Source organism: Elephantulus edwardii, unplaced genomic scaffold (assembly GCF_000299155.1).
Source record: "Elephantulus edwardii isolate Elephantulus edwardi_28Jun2011 unplaced genomic scaffold, EleEdw1.0 scaffold00013, whole genome shotgun sequence".
NCBI classification, from domain to species: Eukaryota; Metazoa; Chordata; class Mammalia; order Macroscelidea; family Macroscelididae; genus Elephantulus; species Elephantulus edwardii.
In genome coordinates, this window is record NW_006399763.1 from 26,742,159 (window position 1) to 26,764,010 (window position 21,852).

The 21,852-nt window shown below is 38.1% G+C and overlaps 1 protein-coding gene across 3 annotated transcripts in view; it reads left to right on the forward strand.

Annotated features, from left to right (window-relative positions):
* The window catches only part of EPHA7 (EPH receptor A7), a 281,251-nt gene that overhangs the window by 253,806 nt on the left and 5,593 nt on the right, over positions 1-21,852 (forward strand). For all 3 annotated transcript variants that reach the window (XM_006881208.1, XM_006881210.1, XM_006881209.1), the window contains exons 15-16: positions 15,285-15,478; positions 16,479-16,634. In XM_006881208.1, coding sequence (XP_006881270.1) covers positions 15,285-15,478; positions 16,479-16,634 — 350 coding nt within the window. The remainder of the gene's footprint in view (positions 1-15,284; positions 15,479-16,478; positions 16,635-21,852) is intronic.

Sequence of the window (21,852 nt, forward strand, 5' to 3'; positions counted from 1 at the left end):
TGGAGAAGAGTACTAAATATCCCATGGACTGCCAAAAGAACAAACATATGTCTTTGAGAAAGTGCAGCCATTATTGAAAGGAAGAATGACCAAGCTTCATCTCACATACTTTGAGCATGTTGCTAGGAGAGGTTATTCCTTGGAGAAGGATGTCATGGCTGTAAAAAGGGAGAATCACTGAAAGAGAGGAAGACCCCGACCAGATGGATTGGCAGTTTCCGAAGCAGTGGGGTCAAGCGTGTCAGAGGTGACGTGGCACAGAATAGATGATGTGTCTTCAGATCTATCATTCATAAATTCACAATGATTCAAACTTAACTTGATGGTACCTAAGAACACCATCACCATGACATCCTTGTTTCCACTAGAGTTTCAACTACAATGAGAGGTACTTGACATCATCTTTGCTATTTAAATCAAAAGAGCTTTTCAAATAAATTTTCAGTTTCCATTCTTCTGCAGAATTTGTAAGTTGTTAGACCTTTTTATTGGTGGTCTTTCAAAGAAAATGTATGCATTTAAATACAATAAGTCAATAAATTATGCAGAAATGTAAAATACTTTTATTTTTCTTTCACAGCAACTATATTTTAATTGTGTTGGTGTTGAGTAATATCAATACAATTGATAACACAAGTTCTGGACTTTTTAAATTTTTTAACATAAGCACAGGAGAAAGATGGGCAATCTCCTCCCATGTGATTAACTCCCTCTGAAAACCAGTTAGAGGGTCAACTAAGGGGCACTTCCAATAGTACCTAACAACACAAGCACCTACACACAAACAAATGTATTTCTTTTTCTGTTAATAACCATACCACAATTATTTTTATTACTTTATGCTAAACGGAATGATTATTAATTTTACTAACAATAATCACACACTCAAACTCATTCTAATTTCTAACTAGTCTATAGGACATAGTAGAATGGCTTCGTAGAGTTTCTAAGGTTATGGTCTTCAAGTAAACAGCCTGCCACATCTTTCTCCTGAGAAGTGGTTGTGGATTAAGATATTCCAATTACCAGCCCAGTGCTTAACTGATGCACCATCATAGTTTCTGGTAGTCATGAGAATAGTAAACAATTTAAATATAAGGTACTACATAATCCTTTATAGTTGTCCATTCAAAGCCATTTAAAAACTTAGACATGCTAAATGCAGAAGATGAAAGACTATAGTCTTAAATTTGGATTACCTCTCAACACCAAGAAAATCAAATTTCTCATCCCTGGACCAACAGGCAACAAATGCTTCTTCATATTTGAATCTATAACGAATATATTGGAACCAGTAGCCAGGAGATCAGGAAACATTTTGCTCTGGGAGAGTTTGCATTCAGGGACCTCTCCAAATTACTGTTGTTGTTGTTGATGTTGTTGTTATGTGCCATCTAGTAGCTTGTGACTCATAGCGTCCCTATGTACAATAGCTCTAAACTCTGTCCTGTGCCAATCTCTTTTTCTCTGACACACTCATCCCTATTGCCCCCACCAAATCAATCCACCTCCCAGAGGGCCTTCCCCTCCTGCGCCTGCCCTCCACCCTCCCAAGCATGATTTCCTTCTCCAAGGACCAGTCTCTCCTTACAACATGACCAAAGTATGTCAGTTGAAGTCTCAGAATTCTTGCCTCCAAGGAGGAGCCCGGTTTAACCCTCTCTAGGATGAATCTATTTGATTTCTTAGCAGTCCATAGTACCCTCAGCACTCTTCTACAACACCAAAGCTCAAAAGCATCAATTTTTCTATCCTCTCTGGTCATTGCCCAGCTCTCTAATGCATAGCAAGTGATTTCAAAGACCATAGTCTGTACCAGACTCACCTTAGTCTCCAGAGACACTCCGTTGCTCTTGGGTACTTTAGAGAGGTCCCTAACAGCAGACTTTCCCATCACAATACGTCTTTTAATTTCCTAACTGCTGGTGCCAAGAGTGTTGATTGTGGAGCCAAGCCGACTAAAGTTGTGAACAATCTCAGTCTCTTCACCATCCATCCTGATGCTCCCAATTGGTCCAGTGGTGAGAATCTTTGTCTTCTTGACATTGATCCTCAATCCGTATTGAAGGCTGCAGTCCCTGACCCTCAGCAGCAAGAGCTTCAGGTTCTCCTCAGTTTCAGCAAACAGGGTTGTGTCATCTGCATAACACAGATTGTTGATAGATCTTCCACCAATCCTGATGTCGCATGTCTCCTCATAGAGCCCAGTCTCCCAGATGATCTGTTCTGCATACAGGTTGAACAGGTATGGAGATAGGCCATATACCTGGCATAGGCCTTTCCCAATTTTGAACCATACAGTGTTTCCTTGCTCTGTTCTGACAACTGCCTCTTGGTTCAAGTATAAGTTTCACATTAGCATGATCAAGTGTTCTGGGATTCCCATTCTTCTCAGATTACTAGGGAGCAATAATTTCAGTTTGAGGACTGAAGTCCACCTGATGCAGGCCATCTTCAATCATTTGCTACGCATCTAGAGTGAACAATGAATATGGATGACAGAAGAAGAATTTGTGCCTTTGAGTTGTAGTGTTGGGTAAGATTACTAACTATCCCATGGACTGTCAAGAGAACAAATGGATATGTCTTGGAAAAGGTGCAGCCAGAGTGCTTCTTGGAGGCAAAGTTGATAAAGCTTAATCTCACATATGCAGGGCATATTGCTAGGAGAGGCTATTACTTGGACAACGATATCATGCTTGGAAAGATGGAGGGATGGCAGAGGAGATGAAGACTTCAGACAGATAGACTGACCAGTGACTGCAGCAATGGACTCAAGTATACCCATGATGGTGAGAATGGAACAGGATTGGACAGGGTTTAGACATGCTGCTCACAGGGTCACCATAAGTCGGAATCTTCTCTGTGGTACCTAGCAGCACAACAACATCAAAATCTTGAATATATACGCTTGTAATTAAATTTATTTTCATCAATTTTTCCTTATAAAATAAGCATTTATATGACTTCGTACTTTTCACATAGAGACTTCTAAAAGTATTTTTATATAATATTGTCCACAGGTTCCATAAGTGGAGTCCAAAATAGTTAACTGTGTAACATGTAGGTCAATTTATTTTGAAATTTATGAGGTGAAAATAGACTTTGAGCAGAAAACATAAACCAACATTATTATATCCCATTTTGAGTTTTTATAGGCCCTTATTGTGAGGTTTAATGCTTTTTGTCATAGTCACAATAGTAATAATATTGTAAGCCTTTCTCAGTGAGCAAATTTATATCCTTATTTCTAAATATTCCTTCATAACTGTAACTTCACAAGAGAAGGAGTCCCTACTGTGTTCTTGATTCTATAAAAAAAAAAAAAAAAAGAATGCCGTTTGACCTCATCGCTTTCTACTCTTCCTGAAACTATCTAGAATTAAGATTGCTTACAAATTTTTCTTGTTTCCCTTTGCTGGCTTTTTCTAGACTAACGCCAGATCTGAACAAGCAAACCCAGGAAACTTCTGATAATTCAGCACACAAAGCTGTTAAATAATTCTGACAATAATATAGTTATTGACATAAAATATGTAATGTTATATGACATTTAAATTTAGTCATGTTATCCAGGTTCCTTATTGTTTCTATGAATATGTAACTACTTGTGGGAAATAATTTTTATTTTCTCAATTGAGGCACAGTGTTTAAAACGTGAGCCGTTTGTCCAGCATCCTAAAATCAAAGTGTATTTTCTCTCCTATAACTTGTGATGTTGGCCCTTTCCTTCCCTGTATGCATCTCAGAGTCTTTATATCTTAAAGCAATAATTGTAAAATTTAAAAGTGTTTAAGAAAGTTATATGATTCGTGTTTAAAATAGTGTTAATCATAGGGTAAATATTCAACAAATATTGATTGCTATTTGCATGTTTATCAGATAATTATTATTTTAGGACAAATAACACTTCTTTTTAAATTTTTTGAAAGATAGCCAAATAAAAATTACAAAACAACAGGATTGATTGGTATCCAGATTGTTTCCTGTTAGCTGATTTATCCTCAGTGGGCTGTTGTTCTTATTATTAGTGGTTTTTGACTCACTAGACATACAGAGTTTGGGGTTGGTTTTTTCCCTCCACATTACTTGAATAACTTGACATAATGGGTTGATTTTTTTTTCCCCCATAATGTCAGTCAAGATAATTCTATAAATACCAAAAAAGTATTAAAAACATAATGAAGACATGGGCTAATGACTCTTCAAGTTCAAAAATGGATAAGGGGGTGGGTGTATAATAATTAAAATTAATATTTAAAAAGCCAGATCATCAAAAGATAATGGTTATTGAGAGCATTTAGGACTGTTCTCAGCTTTATAGCTGGGAGGCTTAGTAGGCTAGGAATGCAGTTTATCGAAATAGTAAAGGTAAAAGTTTTGGTAAAAGGTGATAAATTCAATGAGCTATATAGAATGTGACATCAGGATTGGAGGAAAAAATCATCAATAATTTACATTATGAAGATGACACAACCTTGCAAAAAGTGAAGAGGTCTTGAAGCAGCACTTTTTCCAGAAGATCAAGAAATGCAGCCATCAGTATGATTACATCTCAATGTCAAGAAGACAATGTTCTTATTACCATTGGTCCACCAGGCAACATCATCACAGATAGAGAAGAGGTTGAAACTGTCAACAGCTTCATCTTGTTTGGATCCACAATTAACACCCTTGATACCAGCAGTCAAAAAATAAGGAGACATACTGCACTGGGAAAATCTACAGTTAGTGATCTCTCCAAATTACTGAGGAGTAATGATGTCAGTTTGAGGATTAAGGTGTGTCTGATTCAGTCCATAGTCTTTCTGATCACTTGGTATGCATCTGAAAGCTAGGCAATAAGAATGGCAGAAGAGGAATTGACTCCTTTGAGCTGTGATGTTGGAGAAGAGCACTGAACAATCCATGGATGGCCAAAAGAACAAGCAGATATGTAATGGAGAGGGTGCAATTGGAGTGTTCTTTGGAGGCAAGAATGATGAGGCTTTGCCTTACATAATTTGGGCATGTTGCTAGCAGGAGCTATTCCTTGGAGAGGGACATGATGCTAGGAAACCTAGAGAGTCAGAGCAGAACAAGACCCTCAACCAGGTGGATTGACATGGCTACTGCTGCCATGGACACTTGTATGTCAGAAAGTGTGAGGATGGCACTGGAGAAAACAAGGTTCAGATATTTTTTCTTTTCATAAGGTCACTATGAGTTGTATTCGACATGATGGCACCTAACAACAGTATAGATTATCCAATTATAGACTACACTACCAGAACTGTGTGGTAGCTACAGAAAACTCAGGGGAAGGTCTAATACATTGAAGGACATCACTAACATTCAAAGTTGGAAATAATTTGAGCTGAGAAGTTTATAATTAAAAAAATTACTATGAAATTTCAATGCTTTTACTTGAGGGGGAAAAGTAGACTCAAATCCTTCGGTTTTTTTCTTCTATAATAATTTTTATTTAAAATTTGTCTTATGTATCATCATACTTTTAAGGAGACATTTCCTGTAGTATTAGATTCATTAATATTCCTTAAAGTCAACTTTTGTCTGGGTATAGCTACGTTTTGCCTGATTTTCTTAAAAATCTAATGATCACGTCGTCCCCCCCTTGTCTTTATCTATTTTTGGTCTTTTTCCACTCGTTTATAAAAATTGAGATTTTAATGAAAATTTACAGAAAGATGCAATACATTAATGTAATACATTAATAAAAGATGGAATACATTAATGCACCTTTTTCTTCTGCCTCTACCTCAAACCACTGTGTAATACATGTCTTCTTCCAGATGGTCAGTTGCTATACATTAATGTTTAATCATCCCTTCCTTTCAGACAGTTCCTTCTTTCTCCCATCCCAATATAGTGTTCAATACCTATCCATTCTTTCTCTGTTCTCTATTCCCCATGTCAATCCTATTTTTGTAATAGTGGTCCTACGCAGTAATGGTTTGGGTCTATGGCGTTTTTGTTGTTTGTGTTGTTTCCTCCCATCTAGTGCTTTATAATATTACATTGTGTGGATGTACCTTTTTTTTTTCTCTACCATTCTTTTCTTGACTAGTGCTTAAGCTGCTTCCAGCTCTTCGTGCTATTGTGAATAACACTGAAATAAACATGGGTGTGTATACATTTCTTTGCAACATGGTTCTGGTTTCTGTAGGGTATATTCTCAGAAGTGGAATAGCTGGGCCAAGCAGTATTACTGTTTCCAACTTTTGGGGAAAGCCCTAGATTGTCTTCTATAGAGGTTGTACCATTTTACCTTACTACTAGCAGTCAATGAGAGTTCCAAACTCTCCACATTTACTCTAGCAAGTGTTATTTGTTGTCCTGTTGAATTTTGCTTATTGCTGGATCAAGGTGATATCATTGAAGAATGTACTTGATATCTGTACTGAGATAGCATTGACCATGTTAATTGCTTTTAGTAGAATTGTCATTATCTCAGTATTGACTCATCCAAACTGTTGACACTGTATGGGCTCAAGTGTATAAGAGACAGTGAGGATGGTACAGGATAGGATAGCATTGAAGTCTGTTGTTCTTAGGGTTGCTATGAGTCATAAAAAGGTGACCCAACTGAGTGTGGAAACTACAGAACAGTGTCATTGATTTCCATGCAGGCAAGATTCTACTGAAGATTATCCAAAAATGATTAGAACAGCACATCAGCAGAGAATTGCCCGAAGTCCAGGCTGGGTGTAGAAGGGGTCGTGGTACTAGGGATATTGTTGCTGATGTTAGATGGATCTTGGCTGAAAGCAGAGAATACCAGAAGAATATCTATCTGTGTTTCATTGATTATGCAAAAGCATTTGACTGTGGAACATAACAAACTGTGGCTGACTCTGAGAAGAATGGGAATCCGAGAACATTTAATTGTGCTAATGCAAAACCTATACTTGGACCAAAAGGCAGTAGTCAGAACAGAGCAGGGTAACACTGCATGGTTCAAAATTGGGAAGGGTGTACACCAGGGATGCATCCTGTCTCCATACCTTTTCAACATGTATGCAGAGCAAATTATCCGAGAGGCTGGGCTCTATGAGGAGAATTGTGGCATCAGGATTGGTGGAAGATCTATTAACAATCTGCGTTATGCAGATGACACAACCCTGCTTGCTGAAACTGAGGAGGACCTCATGTACTTGCTGCAAAGGGTCAAGGGCTGCAGCCTTCAGTATGGACTGAGGCTCAATGTCAAGGAGACAAAGATTCTCACCACTGGACCAATTGGCAGCGTCAGAATGGATGGCAAAGAGATTGAGATTGTTCACAGCTTCAGTTTGCTCGGCTCCACAGTCAACACTCTTGGCACCAGCAGTCAGGAAATCAAAAAGCGTATCGCAATGGGAAAGTCTGCTGTTAGGGACCTCTCTAAAGTACTCAGGAGCAACGGTATCTCTCTGGAGACTAAGGTGCGCCTGATACAGGCCATGGTCTTTGCAGTCGCTTGTTATGCATCAGAGAGTTGGACAATGACTAGGGAGGACAGAAGGAGAGTGGATGCTTTTGAGCTGTGGTGCTGGCGAAGAGTACTGAATGCACCATGGACTGCCAGGAAAACAAACAGATTCATCTTGGAGAGGATTAAACCAAGCTACTCCTTGGAGGCAAGGATTCTAGGGCTTCGTCTGACATACTTTGGACATGTTTCCAGGAGGGACGGGTCCTTGGAGAGGGACATCATGTTTGGGAGGGTGGAGGGACAGCGCAGGAGGGGAAGACCCTCTATGAGATGGATTGATTCCGTGACTAGGGTAATCGGAATGGACATGTCAGAGACAGTGCGATTGGCGCAGGATAGAGCAGGGTTTAGGGCTGTTGTGCATAGGGTCGCTATGAGTCGCAAACGACTCAACAGCACATAACAACAACAATGACTCATGCTCAACTCAATGACAACATGAACATTATATATTCTTTATTTCTGTAGGCCTATTTTATTTTTTGGAGTAATTTTTTTTGTAAGTTTTTGTATATTTCTTTTTTCTCTAGTTAGGTTTATTCCTAAATATTTGATTATATGGTTAGTTGTTGAAGTTGGTATTGTTTTTCTTATTTCCTTTCATATGTTCTCTTTGTAGAGAAATCTGATTTTTGTATGTTGATCATCTCTCCGGCTACTTTCCTGTATTTACTGACAATATCCAACAGGGATTTTTTTGTGTGCGGTTTTTTTTTGTTTTTGTTTTTGTTTTTCCCTTTTCTGAATCTTTAGAGTTTTCTAAGTACACTATCCTATCATCTGCATGTAAAATCAATTTTACCTCATCTATGCCAATTTGGATGCCTCTTATTTCCTTCTCTTGCCTTACAGCTCTCAGCAAGACTTCCAAAACACTATTGCATGGGAGTAGTGATAGTGGCATCCTTGTCTAATTTCTGTTCTCAAGGAGAATTCTTTGAATCTTTGTCTGTTGAAAATTATGTTGCCTCTTGTATTTTGTATATACTTTCATTCTGTTGAGGAAATTCTTCTATCCTCCTTTTGTTGAGTATTTTAGTAAGGAAAATGTTTTGGATTCTTTCAAAGACCTTCTCTGTATTAGTTGATAAGATCAAATATGTGGTGCTTTGCATTACTTTGTTAATGTGATAAATTATATTAATGGGTTTTCTTAAGTTGAACCATCCTTGCATACCAATTAAGAATCCCTCTTGGTTATGATAAATTACTTGTTTTTAATTCATGCTTTTGTTTTCTATTGGTCAGGATTTTGTTGATGATACTTGCCTCTCTAATTATAAGAGATATTGGTAAATTATAAGAGACTATTGGTAAAAAAAATAGTTTTCTATTTTGGTTGTTTTTACCTGACTTTAATATCAGGGATATGTTTGCTGCAAAGAATGAGCCTGTGGATATTCTTTCTTTTTCTGTTTTCTGAAATACTCTATGAAGAATTGGTGACAATTTTTCTCTGAATGTTTGATAAAATTATCTGGTATAGCCTTCTGGTACAAATCTTTTTTTTTAAATTTTGTAGCAAGACGTGGGTTGTGAGTTTCTATGTATTTGTTAGTATTTTCTAGGTTTTCATATTTTGTAAGCATTGTTGTTGTTCTTTCTGTCCCATAGAATTGAAACTGACTCACAGCTGACCCTCCAGTGGGGTTTCAGAGGCAGTAAATTGCACTGGGGGCGATTGTCCATCCTTCTCCCAAGGAGCAGCTAGTAGACTTGAACTGCATGCCTTTGGAATTGCAGCACAATTTTTTGCTACTCTCCGTTTAAGTATAGTTTTTCATAAAATTCCATTATTCACTTTTTTATATCTGTTGTGAGATCACCTCTTTCATTTCTTATTTGGATTATTTGTATCTTTTCTTTCTAATCCTTTGTTAGCTTTGCCAGTGGTTTGTAGATTATATTGATCCCTTGAATCAACTCCTCCTTATTGATAATTTTAATTGTTTTTCAGTTTTCTCCTCCATTCAGTTCTGCCCTAATTTTCATAATTTCCTTTCTTTTAGAGATCACCAGGTTTTAATATTTATACTATTACATCAAAGTCAGTCTCTATTTATACTATTATATCAAATAAGTCTCTCTATCTTTCTCTCTCTCTTTCCCCCTCCCTCCTTACCTCCCTCCTCCTCCTCCTTCTTCTTTTCTCTTTCTCTCACACACACACACGCACGCGCACACACACGCGCGCAGACACACACGTTGCACTTGAGTCAACTTAGTCATTGCTTGCTGAAAGTGAAGAAGACTTGAAATGCTTACTGCAGAAGATAAAAAACTATAACCCTCAGTATGCATTGCATCTAAATATCCTCCTTGGTGATAAGACAAAAATCCTTACCACTGGAATTATAAATAACATCACAATAGATGGAGAAGAGATTGAAATTGCCAACAACTTCTTCTAGCTTTGTAGCCGCAATATACACTCTTCAGATGAGCAGTCAGATCAGGAACTGTATTGCACTGAGAAATTCCTTTCAGGGACCTCTCCAAATTACTGAGGAGAAATTATGTCAGTTTGAAGGCCAAAGTGTACCTGATTCAGGCCATGATCTATTCAGTCACTTCCTCTGCATCTGTTTGGGTTCTGATCAGCTCCTCCCCAGCTATCCATGGCTAGGTTCAAATGGCATCAGCTGAATAATATATAAGTATGAAGGAAGAAAACTACTGTCTTTGAACTGTGGTGTCAGAGAGGAGCACTGAATATCTCATGGGCCCCCAAAAGCACAAACAAATATGTCTTGGGAAAAGTGCAGCCAAAGTGCTCCTTGGAGGCAAGGTTGGAAAATCTTCATCTCACATACTTTGGATGCTACTAGGAGAGGCTATTCCTTGGAAAGGAACATCATTTTTTAAAAGGTAGAGAGTCAGTGAAAAAGGGGAATACTCTCAACAAGATGGATTGACACGTTGACTGTAGCAAAAGGCTCAAGTGCATCAGACATGATGAGAATGATAAAGAATAGAAGACAGGTTTAGATCTGTTATTCATAGCCTTGCTATGAGTTGTACTTATCTCAGTGACACCTAACAACAACTGTCATGGCACAGAAATACTTTTCACAGAGGGAGACATTTGGATGACCACCAGACACATGAAGAAATGCTCAAAATCACTAGCAATAAGAGGGATGCAAATCAAAACCACAATGAGATACCATCTCACTACAGTTGCAGTGGCAAAGTTTAAAAGGAAAGCAAGTAATAAATACTGGAGAATGTGGTAAGATAGGAAGTATTACACATTGTTGATGGCATTGCAAATTTGTACAGCCACTCTGGAAGGCAAGTATGGCATTTCTTTAAAAAAGCTGAACATAGAAATTCCATATTATGCAGCTATTCCACTTCTTGGAATAAAACCTGAGACTATGAGAACTTAGGCACCAACAGAGACTTGTACACCAGTGTTCATAATAGCTTTATCGCCATCACAAGAACATGGAAACAGGTCAATTGTCCAACCACAATCGAATGGATTGAAAAATTATGCTACGTTTACACACAGCACACAGGAGCAATGATTTTGTAAATTACTACCTATATTGGGAGAGACTGGAGAGCATTATGCTAACTGAACAAACTCAGTCCCATAAGGACAAATACTGCATAAAAGCATCATTATGGAATGGTATTTGCACCAAAGGGGGCGAGGGTGGGAGCAGACGAATGAGAATAGGTAGGGGTATTGATCATAAAGTTGCAGAATTCGATGGGTGGAGGGAAGAGTAGGTAAAGGAAAGAGGAAGGATCTGGTCTAACAATCAATGTAGACAAACTTCTGAAGTAAACCAGTATAAAATTAAAATGTTATCTTAAATGTTAAAAAATTAAAAAGTCAGCAATAACCTAACAATAACTGTCATGGAGACATGGATAGCTCCTTTGTTAATGAGTAGAACTTCTTCATAGTTTTCTTGACTGTAAGTTGACCAGTAGTAGATTCTTCTTTTATATTTTTGATATGTGGTTAGGTGAGTTTATTCCTTGGAAAAGGACATCATGCTTGGAAATACAGAGGGTCAGCAAAGGAGAGGAAAACCTCCAGTGAAATAAATGACACAATGACTTCAGCAATGGACTCTAGTGTGTCAGAGATAATAAGGATGGTATAGGATAGGGCAGGGTTCGGGAAGGCTGTTCAGTGGTCACTATGAGATGTCCTTGACACAACAGCACCTAACAACAAGATTGCTTTTCCCAAGCCTGTACTTCTCAGGACTGTTGCATCGTTTCAAACCACCAGTCTTAGAGTAGCAGTTGAAAAGAGAGTACATTTGCCATCCAGGCATCTCAATTTAGTGTCACAAGGTTTGATAATCTCTATGGAGAATATTTTAATGTTTTGCATAGCCTTCTTTTAAAAAATATATTTTCCTTTTTTATTATTCATATATATTGTGTTTTGTGCATGTACATTGTCTTTTATGCAGCTTTCATTTACATTCTATTTCATTCAGTTATATTGTCAGGTATTTTTCTTCCCATCTGCCTAACAAGTACTTTTGTGAAAGTGTGTAGGCCAAGTACTTCGTGTCTAATACCCTAATATCACCCTTTAAATAGCCAATTTCTAATTTGTCCATCCCCTATCAAACCAATACTCTAAGTGAAAAAGTGTGTGCCTTTTACTGAAGGATCTTCTATTCAACTTGGAAATTTTGAGCATCTGCATCCACAAGCAAAGACAGTCCAGAGTAAGCCATCACGTTGCAGCAGTTGGCCCTAGTCTCTTCATTTGGTTGGGTTCTGGTCAACTCCTCCGCAGCCATCCATGGCTAGGTTCAAATGACCATCAGCTCAAGCTCAGTAGTCCACACTTCTTCTTCCTGTGTTCTAGAACTGTTGGTGTCCTCACTCAGCCCTAGCCCCCTTGACTTGGGTCAAAGTTAAATCAACTATCCAGGAATCCTTATGATGCCCTGCTTCTCATGCCAACAACATTCCCTCTTCATCTACACAACTGTGCATGCTAGGTGAAGAAACACATCCAAGCTCAGCCTGTTTTGACATTGTCGTATTTCTCCCACTTCCACCTGTAAATTCAGGTGATCACTATGAGTGAGCATACCCCACCCCCAAGTCTTGGAAATGGGCTCTAATGGTCATCAACTTTACCCTTTTTCAGTAGCTGAACAGCTTACTAGTTTTAAAAAGACATATTTTTCCTTTTTCCTCCTCACCTTGTCTGTTTGCCCTTCTTTCAAATGAGAATCTCTTCTGTCCTAAGTCCAAAGTGGCCCCTCTCCATCTTCTCTGTACTAGTAGCTGCTTTCTGGCCACAGCCCCTCATCCCTTGAAAATGTATGTCTGCACCAAGTTTCTCTCCACCTCTTCCTTGGTCAGGAGTACCTCTCAGCTGCTGAGCCATCCATTGTCTGTAGTAGTGGTGAAACAATCAGACTATGACAGATGAGAACTTCAGCTGCTTGACACCCCCATATTCTTGATTTCATTTATCCCTAGATGCAGCTTCCAAATCAGAACCATCTCAAGGGATATTGACACAGCAGCCAAGTGTATTGGGGTGGGGGCTGCCACAGTTGGAGTGGCTGGCTCTGAAGCTGGGATTGGGGTTGTCTTTGGGAGCCTCATCACTGGTTATGCCAGAAATCCTTCTCGGAAGCAGAAGTTCTTCTAAATCATTCTGAGCTTTGCCCTCTCAGAGGCCTTTGGACTCTTTTGCCTGATGGTGGAGCAGCCCTCTCCACCCACATCCCATAGTTTGTTGGTTTTCTCCCCCTCCTGTGTCTTATCTACCCTGTATGTCTCTTTCCCTGTATCTCCCCTGGGGAAGGTGATTGGCTCAGGTTTGACTGAGGGAAGATAAATAAATACTGTATTAATAAGAAAAAGTCCAACGTAGATCCACAAGTCCTTTGAAATGGAAGGAAACCTACTCAGGGTACTGGGTTGGAATCAATCTTTCCCATAAGGCCGACACTACTACTAGAGTTTACTTTTGACAAGTTTATCTCCAGGGAAGCTCTTCCCTTTTAGTACTTCAATTCTCCATTGAAACTCTCCTCACTTTTTCTCATCACAGCCTCCACCATTCCAATGAGCATCTCTCCTTCCCCCTTTGCTGCCCCCTCCCTCCTCTCTTTATTTTTTGTTGCTTTTATGCAATAGTTAGTGTCTCTTATTTCATTCATGCACATTGTATTTTATAGTTTTTCATTTACACTTATGATTGATGATTGTTTTATGCAAATGATTGTATTCTTACTGTTTCATACAATCATATAATAAATTATTGTGTTTTATACAATTATTCGTATACACTATATTGTGTATAATTAATTACCATTGATCTTTTTCTATTATTAACCCTCCCTTGAAATCCTCATTGCATCCTTCCTATTGCTTCACTCTCCTTCCCCCAAGTCTATACACTAATCTTTGCTATACTCGTGATTTCCATGAAAGCCTTCTTGTTTATGATGTGTGTTTTCCAGTTGTTAAAGCCATGTTGCTCAGATTTCCAACCATTTCTGATATTTAGGACTTTATTTTCTTTCCACATAAATACAAAAAAAATACTATGAATGATAAGTAATTTGGGGACAGTCTGAATGTTTATAGGAACCTTTTTTTATTATCCTTCAAAGCTTGATATAAAAATAGCATTTAGAGTTTTACTAGATATGAATATACAGTGATGTGCTGGTAACATTTAACAACTAGCTCTCTGAATAGAAAAGCCTCAATTTGGCCAGTTTCTGGCATAACTTTCCTCCCACACCCCTGATGAATTCTTTAGTCTGCCAGTGTGGGATCACTGACTGTGGACATGGAAAGGGATACCACTGTTTCTTAGGAACTAGTACAATCTGGTTCCTGCTCACCACACTATATTATAAGACTAGTTACTTAACAGTGGTGCTAATAATGTTTTTCATCAGTATATATGCATACTTTTTTTATTTCCTGTTGAAAAGTATTATCTTAATTCAAAACAATAGTTCTTTCAGTACACTTTGGATAACTTAGCATTACTTCTTTCAACTTGTAAAATATAGAAATTTATAGATTAATATGTACACTCACAATTATATATGATGTTGTTGTTGTTGTTATGTGCCATTGAGTCACTTGTGACTCATAGCGACCCTATGTACAACAACCCTAAACCCTGCTCTGTCCTGTGCCAATCTCATTGTCTCTGACACACTCATCTGATTGCCCCAGTCACCGAATCAATCCACTTCCCAGAGTGCCTTCTCCTCCTGCTCCTACCCTCCACCCTCCCAAGCATGATGTCCCTCGCCAAGGACCGGTCTCTCCTTACAACATGACCAAAGTATGTCAGAAAAAGCCTCAGAATCCTTGCCTCCAAGGAGCAGACCAGTTTAACCTTCTCCAGGATGAATCTGTTTGTTTTCTTGGCGGTCCATGGTACACTCAATACTGTTCTCCAGCACCACAGCTCAAAGGTATCCATTCTCCTCCTATCCTCCCTCATCATTATTTAACTCTCTGACACATATACTCACTAAAAAATCCTCACTGCTGTCAAGTCAGGACCAACTCTTAGCTGACCCTCTCCTGGATTTCCAAGGGTGTAAATCACACTGGAGGTGATTGCCCATCTTGAATCTATGGTGTGGCTGGTGGATTTCAGCAAGCAAAATATTACCATAGCATGTTCCATCTTGAAGACATTTATGGATATTATGGAAAAAAGTAAGTCTTTTGCAAATTAGTATCATCTGGATGAATCACTCTGCCTGCTGGATGGTTAATTTTTTTATAATTGAACCTCAGTCGGTAATAATTTTAATATCCTTTTGGCTATTAGGTTATAAAAGCAATTGAAGAAGGTTATCGTTTACCAGCCCCCATGGACTGCCCTGCTGGTCTTCACCAATTGATGCTGGATTGCTGGCAGAAGGAGCGTGCAGAGAGGCCAAAGTTTGAGCAGATAGTTGGAATTCTAGACAAAATGATTAGAAACCCAAATAGTCTGAAAACACCCCTTGGGACCTGTAGTAGGTAAGAAATACTTAAGTGAATAACATTTAGCTCTTCCATCTCACTCCAATACAAAACAGAAAAAGGTTCAGCTATTAAATCATTGTTTACATAGTGTTCATTTTCAGATGGGCTACTGAGCAGATTAGTGCTTAAGATGAATGTATTATTGCTCTTACTGTTTTATTTAAATGTTATAATTATTTGTTATTGGCTACTATTACTTGGAAAATTTTCTAAAATGACTTTTTATGACAAAGTAGCATATGTTTCCTAGGCAATTTAATTATCATTTTGGGGAGTTTTTGATTGTCACCTATGTTTTTTGTCAAGTGTATATAATCTGTTTTTATTTTGTTCTAAATTATTTATTTAAATGTCTCTATAAAAGTAATAGTTCTTATGAGTAATTCAATCAGAATTAAATAATATTTCAATTATGGGCATTGCAAAGTGTCACAAACATTCTATTCTTTGATTTTTACTTATTAAATTATATTGCATATTAGTCATCATACACCTTCAACTGACAGGGAAACATGACACATTGATCCCTATCAGTACTAAATTAGGCATCCGAAGTATATTAACTTGTGGTGCTCACAAGGGCTCCATCATTACAACAAATGCATTTATGTTCTCAGTAGCACCCTTGTGACCAGAAAAAGTTAATATGCAGGCAAATATGCATCTTTCTTCCTACGCATTGTAGAGAAGCAAATGAATAAATATTTGCTAATTATGAATCTTCTTTATTCTACTTTTAAAGGCACGTGAAAGACATAATCTAATTATTATAAAGTACAAGTAAAATATACGTTTGTGAACTTGTATTTATTGGACAGTCTCTGATTTAGGGCATTTGTCACATATCTAGAACTCACTTGTTATTGTAGAAATCAGTTCAACTCTGTTTTTATTCTTTTAAACTGTTATATGGACCAAGACATTATTTCTTTGGTAATTTATAAAAAAAATGTTTGGGGTTTTTTGTTTGTTTATTTGTTTTATTCCTATCAAGGCCAATAAGCCCTCTTCTGGATCAAAACACTCCAGACTTCACTACTTTTTGTTCTGTTGGAGAATGGTTGCAAGCTATTAAGATGGAAAGATATAAAGATAACTTCACAGCAGCTGGCTACAACTCCCTTGAATCAGTGGCCAGGATGACTATTGAGTAAGCTTGGCTTTTTTTATTAATTTATTATCCTTCTAGTTTTATACATCAAGTCATTTAACATTTACTAGCATGATAGAAAACACAAAGGTAAGAATAAAAGTATATTTTCGTTGAATACCTACTATAACCAGGAATTATACTAAGTAGATATTTGAATACACATTGCCTTTTTTTCCCCTTTTCTTAACTCTTAAGGTAACAATTGCATTAAGCTGATAATACTGTAGTGTTTAATAAACAAAGGACTTTCATCTCAGAAAATGTATTTTCCTGAAAGTTATTCAGCTGGTAAACTTGCATTTCATAGCTTTTATAGCCTGTGTTTTAAATCCCACCCAAACTATCACTGGCCCACGAGACCATGTAGGTTTCTGTTACCTGATAATTTCTCATTGCTTAAGAAGATCTTGATTTATTATCTAACCCAAATTCACTACTACAGAGTTGATTTCCGATTCCTATTGATCCTGTAGTGCAGATTAGTCCTATTCCCTAGGGTTTCCATTGTAATAAATCTTGATTGTCTATAAAGCAGACTGCCTCATCTGTCTGTCAGCATTTTGGTTAACAGATAAATCCACAGCACCACCAGTTCCTTTAAATGCCTTTGGGGGAAAAAATACCACCTAAATCACCTTCAAATCTAACTTTTAGGGACCGTTCACTGGGATTCTGAGGTGGTAAGCCTTAATGGGGACAGACTACTCATCCTTCTCTTGTGAAACTTCTTGCTGATTAACAGCTATCCTTCCTGATCAGCAGTCCAATATGCATTCCACTACTCCATCAGAGATCCTTTAGGTACTCAAATATATTCACTGAAGTCGTCTAAGGAAGTTTCATTTCATTAACTGTGGTTAAATGTTTAATATACATTTTTGGAAAGTGTGTAATACCTAGATTCTATTTTCGGTTTACTGCTGACAGATAAAACAACATTTCAAATTGCTCTCAACTGAAATTTGGGAGTCCTCTCTAGGTGACACAGAAAGTTAAGTTCTCACCTGCCAGGCAAAATGTTGGTGGTTCAAACCTACCTTGGAAAAATGACCTGGTAACTTGTTTGTGAACGTTCACAGCCATTGAAAACTCTATGGAACAGTTCAACTCTGGAGTTTATGGAGTTTCTATGACTTGAAATTTCAAAGACAGTGTTTCTGTTTATTTGTTTTATTCATGTAACTTCAAGAGGATGATTTCACAGTTTACAAATGAGAAGACCAAATGTTTTTATTCATGCAAAGAAAAGACATGTGCATGAATTTAAATATTTGTATTATTCTTTGTTCTGCTTTTTTGCTAGTCATCAAGTGGATGGCTCTGGCAGAATTATACCTGGACTCTAAAAGCAGTCTTTTATTAGAGATACCATAAAGTATCCCTGAAAATCTCTTTTATCAAAGTCTCATTAGCTCCTTACGAAGTATTTTGATACTCTTAAAAAAAATGCCATCAAGTCAGTTGCAATTCATGGTAAACCTATGTGTACAGAATACAAATTCCCTTCATAGGATTTTCAGTGGCTGTGAGCTTTTACAAGCATATTGCCAGACCAGACTTAGCACCAATGTTTGGGTTAATAGTTCTTTTACCACAAGAGTCTTAATGGGACACAAAGGGCCCTTGTCGCCTCCTAGTAAAAATACTAAGAAGCGGCATGTGGATGAGAAAACTTTATTTTTTACTTTCAGTAAGTAAAAAAAAAGACAGGAGTCTCATATCTTTGGTGGAGAAGACAGGGAAGGTGTCTTGTAAATGGAAAGTTTGTGGGAGCATTTCTAGACTAAGCTTGGGAGAAAATGATCGTATTTAATTTGTAAGAGGAAATAGACATAGCTTTCCTGGAAAAGGAACTATTATACATATCTGGATGCACATGCAGTTGATTTTCTAGATGGAGTGTGTCTGGTTAAGTGCCTAACACAGCTTCATCATCACAGTGCATATGCTATAGGTTTGTTTTTCATGTATCTGAGTTTAATCCCCTGTTCTGTTGAGAAGCTCACTGCTTTCTCCTCTAGAAGGTTTTACATAGGAGTCTCTCCTTTTGCTTCTGGGCATGCATGACATCTGAAATCTCTTGCAAACTTAAAACAGTAATTGTTAGTAAATTTAAAGATCATCAGGAAGGAATACCTGGGGCTATCTGTATAAACTAGATTTTGTGGTTATATATGTAAGATGTTCTTGACCCTGTGACAAACAACTTGGGACTGATCTCCTTTATCTGACTGTACTGTGTGTCTACTCTCCTTCTCTCCTCCAAAGAGATATTCTATAGTCATCATTCTTGAGGGGAAAATGAATGAAAGTCTTCTTCTGTAACTTCTTGAGGATGAAAAGTGCTATCGAGGTCAACAGGCTAGATAAGTGTCATTATCTTGCCACTCGATTTAGTCTTTTATTCCTGTAGAGGTCCATATTTTATTGTGTATAGAAAAGGCCATTTGAAATTCTTGCAGTATCATTAATTTTTCTTGAAATTGTTATGATCTAGAGGAAAATTTTTACTAAAAGGTTAAAAAGACAGAGTCCCAAGTACATTCCACTATGAAACCTTAATTGTGGACTCTTCTGAGAGGGGTGCGGGGGAATTGTGTATCAAGGAAGGAGTGTTTCTTTTACTTTTTAAAGAGAGGAGCGAACTGGGGTGGGGAGGGATGGGGGGAGAGATGTGCAGCAGTGAATAAATGGAAATAAAAAATCTCTGTAAATGCGCATTAAAATTATTTTTTAAAAAAAGACAGAGTCCAAAAATTAATAATACTAAAACTATTATTTTAACAAGCCTACGCTGGAGGAGAAAGCAAGTTAAAAATTAAATGTAATTCTTTGTCTCCAGAGATTGTTTCCTCAATTCTTTCTTGTTTTTCATAACCATGAGCTTCTTCTAATAGATTTTGTGCTAAGGTCAGCCTTTCCCAAAGTGTTGATATACATGAAACAAATGTGACAATGGCACACTTGCTTCATCTTCAGCTAACAGGAAATTTAAACAATTCTGTGGTCAATTACCATAGAATAGTCTAATGAAAGTTGCAGGACTTGGAGTCCTGAGTCCTCAGCTATTTCTTCAACAGGTGGTGGAACATTTGTATTGTGTCAGTGTTGTTGACAGTTCCAAATAATTAGCCCACCTATAGCCACTGACATACTTTGGACATGTTGTAAGGAGGGACAGGTCCTTGGAGAGAGACATCATGCTTGGGAAGGTTGAGCGAGAGCACAGGAAGGGAAGGCCCTCTGTGAGGTGGATTGATGCAGTGACTGGAGTAATCAGGATGGGTGTATCGGAGGCAGTGTGATTGGCCCAGGATATAGCAGGATTTAGGGCTCTTATACATAGGGTCGCTATGAGTCAAAATGGCACTTAACAACAACAACAACAACAATAGCCACTACTAGGACAGTGATCCCTAAGACAAAAAGGGTTATCTATTGCCATTTCCTTTGGATGTGAGAGTTAGAGTTGCCTGAAGCTTGTTTTCTTCTCAAATGGGCAGTAATACAGTGGTCTCTGCCCTTCAGATTTTAAAATATAATTATATATTTGGGGGCCTCTTATCTTATTGTATAATTTCCAGTACAGTGGGAAGTATCAATACAAGACAGAGTTCAAGGCCCTTGGTTCCACATACTAGTGGAAGTACATAAAAGATGAGCTCCTTATATGGAAAACTAAGAGGAGTTTACCTCTACAATTATATTTCAAGTAATATTTATAGTTAGTTAATTGGATAAGACCGAGTTATGAATAAGGCCACAACTCTCCTATAAACCAAGCCCAGTTAAGGAACTCCACATTCCAGATCCTGCCATCAGATCATGGATTCATGTGTGTTTGGGCAGGGGTAGTCCTTTTCAGTTTAATACTTCTTTTGTTGCATGGGTACCACAACACATGGGTGCTGGTCCTGTTATGAAATTCAGAAGTATACTGGATTATATTTATTCTACAAAACAAGAGTTTATTGACTATTCAAAGGTGTTTCTGTGGATCATAACAAGTTGTGGCTGACATTCATAAGAATGGAAAACCCAGAGCTTTAATTGTGCTCATGCAAAATCTTGAACATACCAAGGACTGCCTAGAAAACAAATAGGTCTGTCTTGGGGAGGATAAAACCCAGTCTCTCCTTGAAGCTCCATCTCATTTACTTTGGGCACGTGGCCAGGAGAGATCAGTCCTTGGAGAGGACATCATGCTCAGAAAAGTGGACAGACAATGGAGGAGAGGGAAACACCAGATGAGATGGAATGATACAGGAACTGGGGTGATGGGGGATGGTGTGTGAGAATTAGTGAGACTAGGTCAGGACAGGGCAGGGTTTAGAGTGCATCACAGGCCACTCAACCAGTAACATTCTATGACAGGTTTAGAAGTAGAAGTAGCATCCGCTTCCTAAATAACTTGCCTCTGGAAACTCAGTGAACTTTGAGAAATGTTAATAGTTGTAGAGAGGCTTCAGGCCTTTTGTTCGTAGGGGTGCCATGAGTTATGCTGGACTCAACAACAACAACATGCAAAGAGTGGACCAGGAAGTGGCTGTGCCAACAGATCAGGGAAACACTGCATGGTTTAAATTTAAGAAAGAAGTGCGCAAGGGCTATATTCTTTTCCATAGTTATTCAGTTTGTATGCTGAGCTAATTATTCAAGAAGCTGGACTCTATGAAGAGAAATGTGACATCAGGATTGGGGGGGAGGAAAATCATCATCTTACTTGGATCTACAGTAACCATGGTGCCAGCAGTCAGGAAATCAGGAGACCTATTGCACTGGGAAAGTATGTAGTTAAGGACCTCTCTAAATTATTCAAGAGTAATGATACCAGTTTTAGGGCAAAGGTGTATCTGAGGCAGAGCATGGTTTTTTCCAGTCACTTGCTATGCATCTGAGAGCTGGACAATGCGATGACAGAAGAAGTTATGCCTTTGAGTTGTGGTGTTGGAGAAGAGCACTAAACATCCAGTGGACTGCCAAAAGAACAGATATGTCTTGGAGAGAATGCAACTGGAGTGCTCTTTGGAGGCAAAGGCTTCACCTCATGTACTTTAGGCATGTTGCTAGAGAGGGACATGATGCTTAAAAGGGTGGACGGTTGATAAAAAAGAAGACTCTCACCCAGGTAGGTTGACCACCACGAAGGGTTCTAGTGTGTCAAGAAGTATGAAGATGGCACAGAATAGGATGGGGTACAGATCTCCTCTTCATA